This window comes from Castor canadensis, chromosome 11 (genome assembly GCF_047511655.1).
Source record: "Castor canadensis chromosome 11, mCasCan1.hap1v2, whole genome shotgun sequence".
Classification (NCBI taxonomy): domain Eukaryota; kingdom Metazoa; phylum Chordata; class Mammalia; order Rodentia; family Castoridae; genus Castor; species Castor canadensis.
In genome coordinates this window covers 55,538,032-55,554,110 of record NC_133396.1, presented here as the reverse complement: position 1 = coordinate 55,554,110, position 16,079 = coordinate 55,538,032, and the positions used below count along the sequence as shown (strand labels likewise).

The window sequence follows — 16,079 nt, the reverse complement described above, 5'->3', positions numbered from 1 at the left end:
TGAGCAAGCACCCCAGGAAATAGAGATCCCCTGGGGAGAGTAATTTACACTGGGAATTCTCACCTGGCACCAGAGCTAAGCTGAGCTCTGTGATTTCAGTAGTAGAGCAAGTGGTGCCTCCAGTCCTGCCTGAACCTTTGGCCTTGTGTGTGTGGTCTTTTTTTTTTTTTTTTTTTTTGAGGCTGTCTCACGATGTAGCCCAGACTGGCCTTGAACTGCTATCCTTCTGCTTCAGTTCCCAAGTTCTGGATGACAGGTGTGTGCCACTACCCAGCTATGCATGGGCTCTTACCAGTGGCCGTAGTCTAGGTGCTGCCTGAGGAGTGTGTGGGGCTGCACAGTCCCGTAGGTGTCCACCTCAGGCATGTTCATGTCATCGATGAAATAGATGAGTTTCTTACTTCCTGGAGGGCCATAATTTCTGCCAGCCTTCTTTTCTAGAGGTTTCTCCAGGACAGCTGAAGAGAGATCCAGTTAATGAGAGAAGGAGATTCAAACCTCAGAGGCAAATACTGAGACAGCAGCGGTGTGGAGGACAAGCCACAGTGTAGCTCACATGTTTGCACAAACGACAACAACCGCTGCTATTACAGTCAGCCAGCCATTCCACAGGATGACCAGGTAAAGTTGGAAATTACCAGGCAGTAATGGCAGCAGTGCCCACCAGGCACTGAACATCTTATTATATGCATTGTGCTAGGTTTTTGTTTAGGATTAGTAGCAGCCCATTTCACAGGCAAGGGAACTGAGGCTCAGAAGAACTAAGCAATGTCACTACGGAAGAGCCAGAATGCAGACTAGAGTAGTTAAACTTAAAAGCCCATGGTCCTATCATATCAGTTTTCTTTGTTTATAGACTAGAAATCGAAGATGCACTCATAGTCCCAAGGCTAGGTACACAAAAACTGGATCCCAGGTAGACCCATCTCTCTGCCTAAGACAGCAAAGGAACTGTGGTTCCTATCTACCTCCCCCATCCCACCCTTCCTCCCCACCACGGATGTAGGACAGGAATCATTGGATATTTTGTCAATAGTCTGCAAAGAGCTCATCTCATGGCGTTTTCCGTGATGGGGAGCAGAAGCCACTGCATCAGGGAATTTCTTAGATGCTTCCTGAGTCATGAACAGCTCCTTCCCCTGCCTTCAGTTCCCTGGCCCCCTTGCAGAGCACCCCAGTGCCTTTCTGGAGACTAAGCATTGAGATTCTCTTCTGGCTCTTCTGGACTCGTTTCTTCAATTATCAAGCTTAAGGGGAAGGAATCAGAAAACACCGTTTCTAGCCTGATGGGACTTGTTTAGAATAAACTTAAGTGATAGGGTGGAGAGAGATTTCTTTTTTCTTCTTCAGTAAAGCAATTAAATATTTATGGATTGCAAGAACCAACACTTTTTATTACAACTGGGAGCTCTAAGAGCCATCTGATTTCTTCTCTTGAAAAACAAGTTTGTAAACAAGGAGAGAGTGTCAATAGATTAGGAAGGTGACAGATAGAAAGACAAGTTCCTTCAAGAAGCTTGAATATTCTTATTTCCTGGTCCCGAGTTAAATTAAGTGTTTCAAATATGAATTAAATTTAAATTTAATTAGCATTCAATTAACATACACTATCAACCAATTAATCACCCAACACCTTCTTCCCCCCTAAAGACATAACAACTATATACGAAAGCTGTCAAAATGAAATATAATTAATGGACTGCCAAGGACACGGTTTTGAGAACAGTACTGTTAATAAGGAAATTCTCTCCTCAGGACGACTTGTTCTCCTCCCAAGGCACTGACATTCAAATCAACCCTTGGAATTAAGCATACCCTGTAATTTGGGTTGATTAGGCTGTTTATGAATCTACAGGACTGTTGGGGAGAAAATCTCCTCCACCAGCAGGAAGTGGCCTTGGCATGTGCTGGATTATCTCAAATGGAAGATGTGCCATTCTCCATAGAAAAAAGGAAAGGCAGACACAGCTGGATCCTTTGTTGACCATGTTCTGCTCCACATCACATCTAGGATGGAATGACACTGAGTGATTCTGCGTCCAGGCAGAACTGGAGGAGTAGGGTCAAGTTGAGCAAAGGTGTCGATGTTGAAGGTGCAAAACAAATGAGATGCATGTTTTAGAAATATGACCCTCTCACTGCACTTCTGACTGAGTTCTGATTGCCATAAACAGATCTGAGATTCCAGCCCATTTCCAGGCCCACAGTTCATTTGTACATTCTGACTGAATCTCTCCTTGAGATCCGTATGGAATGACAGAGTCCAGTCTGTGGCCACATACAGCAGTGTCCCCGCCCACCCCCATCTCCCCGCCCTATCATGTCAATCCCCAGACACCATTTGGCAGCCTTTGTCTTCATATATTTGAGGAGCAATTTAATTTTCAAAGTGGTTTCCCACTTACCTCATTTCACCATCTCCACAGCTACCATCCTTGCCCATTGGCTCTTTCCTGATAACTTTAGCATCCTCCCTACTTTCCCACTCGACCCCCTTCACTATATTCTCAAAACAGCAGATGGGTACCCTTGTGAAATGTAAACCAGACCATCTCCGTTTCCCTCACCCTAAGCAAAAGTCATTCTGGATATTTCCCCATTTAAACCTGCATTTCTGTTTTTCTCTCTATTGTTCCCCTGGTCATTCTCTACACTCTGCTTCTGACACACTCATCACTTGCTGCCCCAGGGCCTTTTTACTCTGGCAGTTTCCTCTCCATGGTATCTTTTTCTTCCAAATGCCAGCAGCGTTTGCTTTCTCTGTTAGTTACGTGAATGCTATTTTTTTTTCCCCAGCAAGGCCTTCCTGATACTCTATCTCCAACAAACTTCCCACTTCATCTCTCCTGATTCACTTTTCTTCAAAACACTCCTCATCACCTAACATCCTACATCTTTACTTATTTGTCTTGTTTATTATCTCATCCACCCCTCCATACTAGAATCTAAACTCCATTAGGATAGTGATCTTTCTGGGTTTTTTTTCATTGTCATAACTGCAGGACCTAGCACATTATCTAGTACATAGTAGAGTGCTCAGGAATTTTATTCAATTAAAGAATGAATGCATGTATTTGATTATTATAGCAAGCCCCATGAGATAGGTAAAGAAACCTTATTATCCCTGTATTGCAATTAAGGACCTAGAGGCTGGAATCAGAATCTAGATCTTTACATAGTGATTCTAACGCTCTCACCTCACTTAGTGAGAGAGTCCTTGTGACCCTCACAGCTCAGCCTCTTTGGGGTGTTCCTGACCACTCAGGACCTTTTGGTCCCTGCCCTCTCTGAATTGAGATCAGCACCTTCATCATCCATGCAGCACTGTGAGGGACCTGGCTGTCGTGAGGACATGACTTGCACAAAATCATAACCCAGCACAGAGCCCTACCATATAGCATCATTACCTCTTTAAATTCTTTTAGCAGATGAGAAAAAAGGTTCAGAGAAATTAAGGGATTTTTATCTGAGGTCAAACAACTACTGAGCCGCAGAGCCAGGATTTTAACCCAGGTCTGTCTGACTGTGGAACCTCATGTAATCACCTCTTAAGCTTTGTTACAGCCTGGCTTCTTCCCTTCAGAAACTCTAGGTTTAGTTAACTCATTACAGAGATCATTAATAATCAAGTCTTACTTTGCATTGACATAATTGTGTACCCGTGTTGGAACTATTTTCTTTTTATTTATTATTTGTATTATGTTTTCAGTTACATTTGTAAAGGCTCTGGATTTACTCTTTTAAAAATAACATTCTTTGCATGACTATAAAAATAATACATATCCATTTTAGAAAGTCTAGAAAGCACAGAAAATCATAATGATGAAAGTGATAACTGGTCACAATTCTATTGCCTAGCAGTTGGCATTAGTTTTAATATTTTGGTATGTTTCATTTGAGTTATTTTTTTCTCTAGAATTCTTTTCTCTACAAAATCAGAATTGTATTAAATTCATTGCTTGTGTAGGTTTTAATTATCATTTAATATATTATAGACCTCTTTATTCAATTTTTTTGATACAGGGTCTTGCTCTGTAGTCCAGGCTGGCCTTGGATTCTCTTGCTTTAGCTTCCCAAGTGCTGGGATTACAGGCGTGCATCACCATGCCTGGCTCTATTTTATAACTCTTTATATGATAATAAATATCCCCTAAAGCATGATTTTAATTGAATTATGTTCCATAATTTGGATGCAACAAAATTTATCAAATGACTTCTTTATTGTCAGAAAGGTGTTTTCAATTTAATTATACTTTGAACCCTCTATGATTCAAAGCAGAAAGTCTTGCTTGCTAGATGATGAATTGTTGATGACTTAACATTGGTTTGTGTCATCTCCTTTTAGGTTGACATTAAATGAAAGAGAGTTGTCCATATGCAATACTGGAAGCACAATGTTCCTTTGAGGCTAGGAGTTTGATCTTTTAAGGTTCTGTACAACCTTAAGTTTTAATGAACAGGTTACAGGAACTCATTTTACACACAGTCTCAGATGTCTGAGCTCCTTTTTAATTAATGTAATTAAGCACTCAAGTATTTGTTGAACTAATAATTCAAATTTCAGTTGGATGACAAGAGAATTCAGGGTTGCACTGAACATAATATTTAGTCCATTCCTTTTACATGCAGACTATAAGACTATTCACGCTTTAGCCACGTTCTTTGTTCCTCCTCTTCTGTCTCTAACTGTCCTGTCTGTGAGTCTTTGCAAAGTCTATTTAAAAAAAATTATTTACATTTACAAAAAGAATGAGAAGACATTAAGATATCTGAAGATCCAGCAACAGAACAATTAAAATAAAAACTAAAGGGATTGCAAAAAAGTTTGGAATGAGGGGAAACTTATTTGCACCAGTAATCTAGGATGACATAATTATTGTATCCACATAAAAATTTTATCTCACATTTTCCTTTATGAACCATTTGCTTGAAACCAGTATTTAATTATAGCATTTAATTATAGTAACCATGTCATCCCAGATTACTGGGAGAAATTCACCTCTTCTTCTATCCGAATAACTTTTCTAGGCACTTAAATTCTATGAGGTATATATCATGGATACAAAAGATGTATCAGGCAACAAAATGAGATTTTACATAATATATAAAAATAACCTAAAATGATTTTTTATGATACTATCCCTCCATAAAACCCATGGGTGGAGTGTTAAGTTGTCACTCAATAAAGGGGACAAAAGCAATACAGCTGACTTTGTGGAGTTAAGAGGAGCTGGTAAATGGAGAGGGAACTAGGACCTCCAACTTTCAACTGGAGATGTCCCTGACACTCACCTGAGTTTGCACACCTATTGGAGAATTGTCCATTAAAGTCTCAACTTTTAGGTGACCATGGAAGTTCTTGTTGTATTTACCATCAAAGAAAGATATCTATGTGCTCCAGACAGCAGATGCACAAAAGCAAAGCTGGCATTCTATTATGAAAATTAGGATGCATGCTTTACAAGCCTTATCAAAGTAGAAGACTTGTATAATTTGATGAAACAAGACAACATTGCCAGTCAGTCACTGGGTGACTAAACACCTTAAGCCTCACTTGCTCGTTTTGTAAAACTGGGAACTAATATCAGATTTGTGATCAAAACCATTCTCAAGTTCATCCTCCTTAGTCATTTTCCAGCTGGGGTGGCATGTGACACAGTTCTGAACAGAAAAGCACAAGCATAAATCTATGAAATACCTGGAGAGTTGTCACTTCCTCATATGGGCACTACCCTTCCCTTTGCTTTCATTCACTAACTAACTAACTAACTAACTAAATTAATAAATTATTGAGACAGTCTCACTATGTAGCCCAGACTGGCCTTAAACTCAGAATCCTCCTGTCTCAGGATCTCAAGTGCTGGGATTATAGGTATCCACCACACCCACCCCCTCACCCCAATTTGGAAGCAGTAGCCACTCTGCCACCTTGAGGGAACAGTCAAGGGAATAGCAAATATTTTAGCATTGATATCATTGAGCAATTGATCCAGAGTTTGACACTGCCTACTTTTAGACTTCCTGTTGTTCGAGAAAAAAAAATAATTTCTATGCCACTAGCATTAGATTTTGGCTTACTTGCAGCCAGAAGCATTATTGACACAGGGTTTCATAGAATGGAGAGGATTAGATGAACTAAATTGGGTACAGCCTTAGCACAAGGGTGGGTACATTGTAAACACTAAATGAAGTACTGCTACCCCATAGTGGTGATCTATGTGAATGCCTGAAGCACAACCCTCATTTGTATTTCAATGAGCTAGAAAAGTACTCAATGGAGACTTCAAAATTGGATGCAGTGAGAGAGGAGAGATGCAGGTATTATCAATCAGCTGCCTCCTCTGTAAAAGAACACCTGATGTTGAGAAAAATAGCATTTGCTGGGCAAGCAGGATGTAAGAGCTGCAAAATGTCCCCCAGCTGATCACCAGGAACTGAACTGCTGGGAGGAGTTCTCGCCTATTTGAAAGCTAGCACATTTCTTCCAGAAACATTTTTCTTTCAGCACAGTTTTTGTTAAGCTCCCTTTTTAAGCAAGAGGAGTTTGCTTGTGTGCTTTTTGTTTTGGCAGTTGGGACTTAGCGATTACTTCAATATAGATTTGCAAATTTGAGAAGCATTTTGTTAATGTCATTATAATAATAGCTTCCATTTACTAAGCACTCATTGTATGCTTGGGATCCTTCTAAGTGTTTTACAAATTTTATCTTACTATTCAAAGATGAAAAGAATGAACTATTGATACCCTGAACAACATGGATAAATCTCAAAATCATGCTGAATGAAACAAGGCAGGCAAAGAAAGGGGACATGCATATTAGATGATTCCATCACACAAAATTGTAGGAAATACAAACTAATCTACTGTGACAGGAAGCAGATCAGTAGTTGCCCAGAACAGGGTGGGGTGAGGAACGTTGGGAGGGAGGGGTCATGAAGAGAGCCCTGAGAAACTTTTGGAGGGGAACATGTTCATTATTTCAACTATGTGGATGGCTTCACGGGTGTGTACATATTTCAAAACATATCAAATTGTACACTTTTAACATATGTAGTTTTATTGCATGTCAGTTATAACTCAATAAAACTTTTTTTTAAAAGGAAAAAATGTAAAGAAAATTACTGCCTTTCAATGGAACAACGGATAAAAGAGCTGTGATTTAGTCACAGCACATGGAAACCAATGTTCTCTGTTTAAAAAGCCACAGGAAAGAGGAAAGGATGGGGCTGACGAATAAGCTGTACTTACAATGCTAAGACCAAAGCAAAATGACAACATTTAACATCTGTTAAGTCTGGGTAGTGGTACACGGGCATCTGTCATATTATTTTCTGTACTTTCCTGCATGATTGAAATATTTCATAATTTAAAAAAGTTTAAGCAGTTACCCATTCCAGTCTCAGCATCTAGTTCCCCTTGCCAGACACAGCTGATACTACCAATTCCTCACATGTCTTCAAGCATTGTTGCGTGTGCATTATACATGTAAATTTTTCTTAGTTAAAAAAAAATCACATAGGAATACATTTTATACATTTCTTTTTAAAGAGGACATAATTTGGACCCTACTACATATACTGCAGTAGAAATTGCTTTTCTTACTCAACAAAACTTGAGAAATAGTTCCAATTCAGTACAGGCAGACTTTCCTGCTTACTATTCCACCAAGTGAACAGTCAGTGTTTTTCCCATCTTTAGTCATTATGGATACATAATAAGCACACATTTGCACTTCTGTCTAGGTGTGCGACCTGTCCTAAAGCAGACTATGCCACACTGCATTCAATCTTAAATCCACCAGGTCTTAAGTGCCAACATCAGTTAAAGCATTGGGTGGCAAAAGAGTAAAGGGTTCAGGAAAAGGTGCCTCATCTGCATCTTTGCTGAATGACACCAGAGTGTTTCTGTGCATCCTTTTTCAGCATTCAGTATTCATTTCCCTCTTTGATACTGGGCTTCTGGCTCCTACTTTTCTAATTATCAATAGCACCCTGTTCCCTGCTTTTTGTTGTATTAGGCAAAGTAGGCCAAATAATCAAGATTATTTGGGCTATGATGAGAGCAGGAGGAAGAAGTTTCCAGGTAAGGGTCATGGGCAGGAGCTTTGCTGCAGGCACTCATTACACATATGCTGGCTACTCTGGGATGTGGCTGCTCACCCGATGTCCAGTTGTTTCTGGATAGGTGAGGTCGTAGGACAGCTAGTTATCCACCCCCTACCAGGACAGGAAGTTGGCATCAAGGTTGATGCTATGGAAAAGCCATTAGGGAATTAACAAGGGACAGAAAGTGCTGTTTTGGTCAATGTCCAGTTGCAGTGACAGCCAGTGTTCTTTCTAGCTCTGTTTGACTATTTTGTGACTCTTTTTTTGGAAGTCTCCATGTTACAACAAAAGGAAAGGAAAAATTCCTCTAGGTGAGGGATCCAGAGAATACAGGATAGAGCAATGTGAGAAATTCATTCCCCCTTCCTATTTTATTCTCTATCTAAAGTTTTTTTAACATTATAAAACAATTTAAATAGGATTATAGAAAATCACACCTCTGAACTACCTGAGCAGTACTTCTAGTGATAACATAGTACTGCCAAATACTTCAGTTTGCAAAGAGTTTTCTTGCCAGAGTGGCAAGAGGGCCTGCTGGTTCCTAGCACTGACTCTGGAGTCAGGCTGTCTGGGTTCTCAGCTCCACTCATACTGTGGGCTGCAGGCAGCTTATTTAACTTCCTTGTGCCTCAGTTTTCTCATCTATGAAATGGAGATGATGCCAGACATCCTGCACACAGGTGCTCTTACCCTGCAGCATAGCTGACGTGGTATAGTAGTTGAAAGGCACGTTTTTCACCAGGTATTCCTCAGGGTCAAGGCTGGCCAGTTTTGCTCCCACCAGCACCGACTTGCCTGTGCCGGCGGTGCCCACCAGCATGACAGGTCGCCGCTGCTCCGTGAGCCGCTCCAGGAAGTAGCACACTGGGATGGTCTCACTCGTGTGCACCACGCAGGCCTGGAATGGGAACATGAGAGGTGCCAGGGGCTTGAGGGAGACACAGGTGCACTGTGCCCAACATTTGGCAGCATTTCAGAAGAGGGGATTCTGTCTCTGTGGAACTCACCCAGTGAGTGTAGATCTGGAGTGTCTTGCCTAACATCCACAGCAAACCCATCCTATGAACTCAGCCCAGGGCTCCTCGAGGCTCACTGAGAGCATCCCCACTTCCCTCTACCACCCTCAACTGTCTATCTGAGGCCTTGCCAATGTATTAAGGAATCACTTGATCCCTGCTGCCTTTCCTCCTCTGTCTTTAGGATGCTGGTTTTGTCTGGTACTTGCTTCCTGTCCTTTAGAGGGGCCTGTGGCTTCATTACACCTATGATTTGAAAAAGCATGAAGCTGAGTCCTAACCAGCTTATGACCCTCAGTCTCAGCCAGATCAGTACCGAGAGCTTGCAGATCTTGCAGGCACTGCCTGGTCTTCGCTGTTGAGTCATACTCACCTGCAAAGGCATCTCAGGGTCAAATTCAAACTGGGGGATTAGCCTGGACCAAGGCTCGAATTTCTTGGTCTCTGGGTCTATGTAGTAGTCAAAAATTGTCCCTTGGGAAGGAAACTTGACTGTCTTGAACTCAGTCAGCCACCACTTGCTGAACTCTGCCCGGTAGTCCACAAGCTGCAAAAGTAAATCAGGTCAGGGAACAATATCCTGCAGAGCTAAAGAGCTCAGGCAAGAGGCCCTGGTGTGGACAGATGATCAGGGTGGGGACACGGTGCTCCAAGGACCAGCCCCGACACGGCCCAGCTGTCTTGGGCAGCTATGGTTTGGGTGGCTATGGTTTGGGTATGTGTCCCAGAATTCATGTGATGGAAAATTAATCCCCAAAGACATACGTGGAAAGTATTTGGAGGTGGGGGCTTTTTTTAGAATTATATGAGGTCACATGGTAGAACCTCCATGGTCGCATCAGCAGCTTTGTGAGAAGATAGAGACACAAACTGACATGCTTGCTCTGTCTCACTATGGGATACTCTCCTCCGTGTTGTGATGCAGCATGAAGCCCTCACCAGACGCCAGCACTATGATCCCGCATGATCCTGATCTTAACCTCTAGAACTGTGAACTAAGTAAACTTTCATTCTTTATAAATTACCTAGACTGTGGCGTTCGGTAACAGCAATAGAAAATGGACTAAAAAGCACATATGAGCACCCTTGCTTGACCACATTGCTGAGCAACTCTGCTATTGGCATAGCATACAGTCATTGAGGGGCAGGGAATCAATCAAGGGGAGGATGGCCATAAGAACACAAAAGAGAGTGGCAAGTCCTAATCACAGGAAGGGCAAGTGTGGGCCAAAAACTCCTGAGGAGAGAGACTAGACCCACTCTCCTAGACAGCTGAGACTGAGCAATCTCCAGGATGATAGTCAGAGGTGACAACTGACACCTTGGGGCACAAGGTGAGAAGTGCTTCAGAGGGAAGTCAGGCATGTGACCACAGGACAATCACTTTTTTCTGTGCTCTAGTTTCCTCATCAACAAGATGAGGATTCTAGAAAAGATTTCTGATTCCTTCAAGAGGTCAAATTCTAAAAATCTAAGCTGAGGAGACAAAACTATACTTCCCTTTCCAACAAAGGGAATAAGTAGAGATATATGATTCACATGCTTTCATTGGCGTTCTCAAACTATCCTATGTTTTTCAACCTGAAGTACACACACAGGCACACACATAGGCATAGGCATGCGCACACACACACACACACACACAAAGTACTCACTGTTAACAGGCAGCCCTCTAGGAGTGCAAACCTTCCCTTTGAACACAAAGACATAAGAAAAATCCTAAAAAATATAAGAGACCTGGATTGGGCATTGTAGGAAATGTCCACAGAGGGCAAGGACAGCTCAGAGGCTGGTCAGGCAGGGAGCTAGTGCAGGCAAATCTGGGCCCTGAAGATGAGGCACTCCTCATTTTGCTGTCTATTCAATAAGTGTTATGAATCCTTTTGCTATAAAATGGGTATAGAGATAAGTCATAGATAGGGACAGCTTTATTTCTTGTTCTGATTCCAATTTTAATTCAAATGAAGTGGGTATTACAGCTTCCTAAGATTGTCCTCTCTAATCAGAAGTCTAGGGAAAGCCCTATTTTTAACTTATGGATAAAACTCTTGGATACTTCTAGCTTTCTCTGAAAAAACCAGATTTTAGGTGATGCCACCTTCTTAAAGAATGAAATTGGAGATCCTTGTCTTTCCTCACTTGGAATCCCTCTTGAGCTACCTGGTGAGTTTCTCAACCAAGCTATTAGCTGGGTCATGCTATCATTGTCATTTGCCCTCTAACCTGGCCCTTGATCTCGGCTTCTACTAAAATAGGAATCTGTTAAGACTAGGTGATCCCTGCTGAGCCGACCCAATGGTCCTTTCTCCATTCAGTTCTATGGACCTCTTCTCAGCAATGGACCTTAGAGAGTAACCTCCCTACCTTGCTGACTCCCATCTTCTTCAGATTCAGAGAATTTTCTGTTCCCTCTGCCCTTTAACCTGTATGATGCCAACACTTTACTGATGTACTGTCTAGAATTTGGGACTCAGTTTCAGCCCATTTGATCTTCACAATGCCCTCAGTTATGGCTAGTTAAAATTATCCCCATTTTATATGTGAAAAGACAAAATTGGGAGTTGAACCCAGGATTTCAGACCCCCCAAACTGGTGCTTTCTCTATGGGAGATCACTCTCTGTGATGGTTGCAAAGTATTCAGCAAGGACCATGGGATTTTGTGTACGTGTGTGCATGTGTGTAACAGAAAGGTTATTGTTTTGTTTTCTTAATTGGAATGGCAGTGCTGGGTTTTGAACTCAGGGTCTCATACTTACTAGGGAGGTGCTCTATCACTTGAGCCATGCCTCCAGCCCTGTTTGTTCTTGTTATTTTGGAGATGGGATCTTGCTTTGTGCTCAGGCTGCCTTGGACCATCATCTAATTTATCTTTCCCGCAACTGCTGAGGTGACAGGTATGTATCTACACACACAGCTTTTTCTGTTGAGATGAGTCTCACAAACTTTTTTTTCCTGGGCTGGCCTCAAACCATGATCCTCCTGATCTCTAGCTCCAGAGTAGCTGGGATGAGTGAGAAGTGTACATCACCCTGCTGAGCAGCTTTTTAGATGTAAGCACCATGGGTGCTCCTGATGCAAATATTTTGGCCAGATTTGTACTTCACAATTTACAGCACTATTTTTGGTATTTAGCTTTAAAGCAGGTTGGGGTCCTGGACATTCCCTGATGCTAAAAGCTTTCTCCTGTGTCCTCTCCCCAGGGGCTAGCATGGTGGCTACAGCTCCAAGTGCTCCACAACCCAGGACACCTGGAGGGATGCTTTCTCCTGGCCTTTTAAAAGAGTGGAATGGATTTAAATTTCTCTATACAGAGGCAGAAAAATTGACTATGTATTTTCATCCTGATACCCCACTGCCTGTTTGGCACCAATATGGGAGAGAAGCCCAGCGGTTGCTGTCTGACATCTCAGCAGCCGAAAGGTCAGAGACTGCATTTGATGGAAAGCAAAAAATCTATGCATTGGGGATCTCTGTGCTTTTCAGCCAAGTCTCATCCATCCTGCTAGACTCTTTGCCTCCAAGGAGAAATGTAAAGCTGTCAAAGAAGCAGTCCGCAGAGAAGCTCCAAGGACTGTACAGCAGAGAGCACAACATTCTCAGATGTCAAACTCCTGGTCTGTGCATCCTCCTGTCCTTGGAGATTTCCCATTCTGCCCTCAGGGCCTGTGGCTCTAGGGAGGGAGAGGAAAAAGCACACTTCTAGAAAGCCTGTGAGAGCTGCTTTCTGAATTCTGAGCAACACAGGATGGATGTCAGAATCTGGACCTGTGCAAATGGAAAAGAGTTAATTGTCTATTCTCTTGGTCCAGTTTACTTTCTATTTGGAGTCCTTGAGCATGACTTTGCAGTGCAAGGTTGAAACTTTTTACTTTTCTATCTTTCTATCTCTTTTTTTGAAAGAGCCTCACAATCAACCCAGAACAGGGAGGGTAAATCACAACTCTCCAGCAACTTCTTCTTTGTCTTGTCCCCTGTCATAAAAAAATGCACCAGATACTTGCTATGAAACCAAATATTTACATTAGAAGAATATTAACAATAATTCCATATATGTGCCCCACTGTTCTAAGTGCTTTGCACATATCTGTGTTGGGTGATTAGCATTCACTTAATTCTCACCCATGACCAATGAACCAGTACTAGCATCATCACCCTTTGGATAAATGGAGAGTCTAAGGTAGAGAGAGGTTAAATTCTTGCTCATGGTCTCTCAAGTAATAGTGATAGAGTCACAAATCAAATCTACAGTCCATGTTATTTAAAAAATTTTTTTTGGCTTTTCTCAGCTGCTTTTTTTTTAACTACCTCATTGTCATGTAATTGATATACAAAAAGCTGTACATATTTAATGTATACAACTTGATGAGTTTGGAGCTAAGTATACACCTGTGAAACCATCAACATAATTGATGCATCATCTCATTTCCTCCTTCCTTCTTATTTATTGCTGTACTTACTGTTGTTGCTGTTGTTCATGGTAAACATATTAAACATAAGATCTACTCTCTAGGCAATTTTTTTAGAAGAAGGAGCTCCTGTCATTTGTGACAACATGGATGAACCTGGAGGACATTATTCTAAGGGAAATAAGCCAGAGTTAGAAGGACAAACACGACATGTGTGCTGCGTCCATGTATGTGATGGATTTAAATAGTCAAACTCAGAATCAGAGAGTAGAATCAGGACAGCCAGGGGATGGAGGAAGAGGAAAGGAGAAGGATGGTCAAAGCGTACAAAGTCTGGATTATACAAGGTGAGTAAATCTTTTGTACAGAATATTGTCTATAGCTAACAATACCTTATTCTATATCTATAAATTTGCTAATAGAGTCCATGTTCTTAACTTCTATATGATATTACATGGTAGCTATAATTAGCAGCAAGAGATTGGTTTGCATAATCTTGAGTATTATTTCTAGATACATAAATCTCTTTTATTTGTAAGTAAAGAAAAAAGGCTGAAAATACAGGAAATATTAGGGGGTAGGATGCCAGGATATTGCAAGCCAACATTGCTACTCTCAAACAGTACAAGGTTACAGCAGCCAACACCATGGCCCAGCCTCTTCTGGACAGTGCGTTTCAAGGTATGGAGACGTGCTGGTTAGCTCTGGTCTACTACAGAGCAATGCATCCTTCTGGAAGATTCCTAGAAGGCTGAAGAAATTCCCTCCTCTCAAGTTCCTACAGCATGGCATCTTTCCACTCTCTATATAACACACATCACCTGGCAAAGTAGTGTACATGTACCAGCAGCTGTTCAAACTCCAACTCTGTACAACTCTCAAAGAAAACATAGATGATCACAAGCTCAAAAGACAACAACTATAAACCCTCTACCACGGTGTTAATTTTTGAGGCCCATGCACAGCAAATGAAACCTTTAGCAGAGCAGTGGGGCAGATTACTAAAGAGTCTATTGTTTTCTAATGAATTGTAACACTCAGGTATCCTGTCTTCCAAATCTTTGCTGGAGGTTCAGTGTTGGCTGCTGCAGAATTCAACATGGTGTTGACCTCAGCACATCTCCTTACCTGGTCTTGGACCATTGCTCCACCAAAAGCCCAGATGGCAGCAAATACAAAATAAAGTTCATAGGTTTCCTTAGGGCAGTCTGTAGGGATGTCCTCTTTGGTCAGGAAACACTCAAGAAGGTGGCACAGCATCTGAACCATGCTCTGCTCTGGGACTGGAATTATCTTCTTAAATCTGCAAAGAGAGACCAGGATTGGCTCTAAAATACCATGGACATTTCATCTTGGAGGTGTCACTTAGACAGCCATGGAAACCCCTTAGTTTCAGAGGACTCATGATTTGTCAGATTCTTTGGGATTACAGAGGACTTTGGTGCTACTTAAGTCTTGATTCTCATCAGCTACTCTTGGGTCAGCTTCCTCTGTAGAGAAGTAAGGGAATGGAGCCCTCCAGAGAAGGTTCCTTTTCTCACCTTCCTTCCACTGATACCCTACCCCTCTCTCTTCCCTTCTCTTTGCATTGATATGCCCTCCTTTGGAGAATGTCAGAAGTTGCAACAAAACATGCCAGCACCTCACTCTTTCACTCTTCTCACAATTTCTTTCATAGTAATAAAACACCTGAAAAGAGAATTTGGGCACAATTCTGAGCTTTGTCCTTTTACTCCTTCACCTCAATAATTTTCTTTCAATTAAAACACACTGAAAACAGGTTCCTGGGGCTAGAGTCTTATCTGGGATTAAAGGGGACTGGGACAGATGGCAATTTTATACAATCATGAACTGAATGGAATATTTTTTATCTGAAAATGTACCTCTATGACTTTTCCCTGGTCCAGTGTTTTTATTTTTAACTTCAGCTTTAGAGGTCTTAATTGAAAGGCAGATAGCAAGAGATGCACAGAAGACATCCTATGCCCAAGAAACTAGGAGTGTATACACACACACACACACACACACACTCACACACACACACACACATCCTTTCCTGTGTATACACAATGCACCCTACATAGCCACAAACAACTCTGACTGCCACCTGCCACAGAATGATGTGCTACAGGGAGGTAGAGTCCACTGTTATAAGATGAAAAACACCATCAGCTGCCATCTTAGAAGTCATTTACCCAAAGGAGCTAAAAATATACGATGGAGAAATAGCAGCCTCTTCAACAAAAACTTTTGGGAAAACTGGTTAGCAGTCTGCAAAAAACTGAAACTAGATCCATGTATATCACCCTACACCAAGATTAACTCAAAATGGATCAAGGATCTTAATATCAGACCCCAAACTCTTAAGTTGATACAAGAAAGAGTAGGAAATACTCTGGAGTTAGTAGGTATAGGTAAGAACTTTCTCAATGAAACCCCAGCAGCACAGCAAATAAGAGATAGCATAGATAAATTGGACCTCATAAAACTAAAAAGCTTCTGTTCATCAAAAGAAATGGTCTCTAAATTGAAGAGAACACCCACAGAGTG

The 16,079-nt window shown here is 41.6% G+C and overlaps 1 protein-coding gene across 1 annotated transcript in view; it reads right to left on the bottom strand.

Annotated features, from left to right (window-relative positions):
- The window catches only part of Dnah9 (dynein axonemal heavy chain 9), a 335,102-nt gene that overhangs the window by 155,403 nt on the left and 163,620 nt on the right, over nt 1–16,079 (bottom strand). Inside the window, exons 36-39 of the mRNA XM_074046853.1 lie at nt 14,658–14,832; nt 9,496–9,669; nt 8,797–9,004; nt 293–458 (exon numbers count right to left, since the gene is read on the bottom strand). Coding sequence (XP_073902954.1) covers nt 293–458; nt 8,797–9,004; nt 9,496–9,669; nt 14,658–14,832 — 723 coding nt within the window. The remainder of the gene's footprint in view (nt 1–292; nt 459–8,796; nt 9,005–9,495; nt 9,670–14,657; nt 14,833–16,079) is intronic.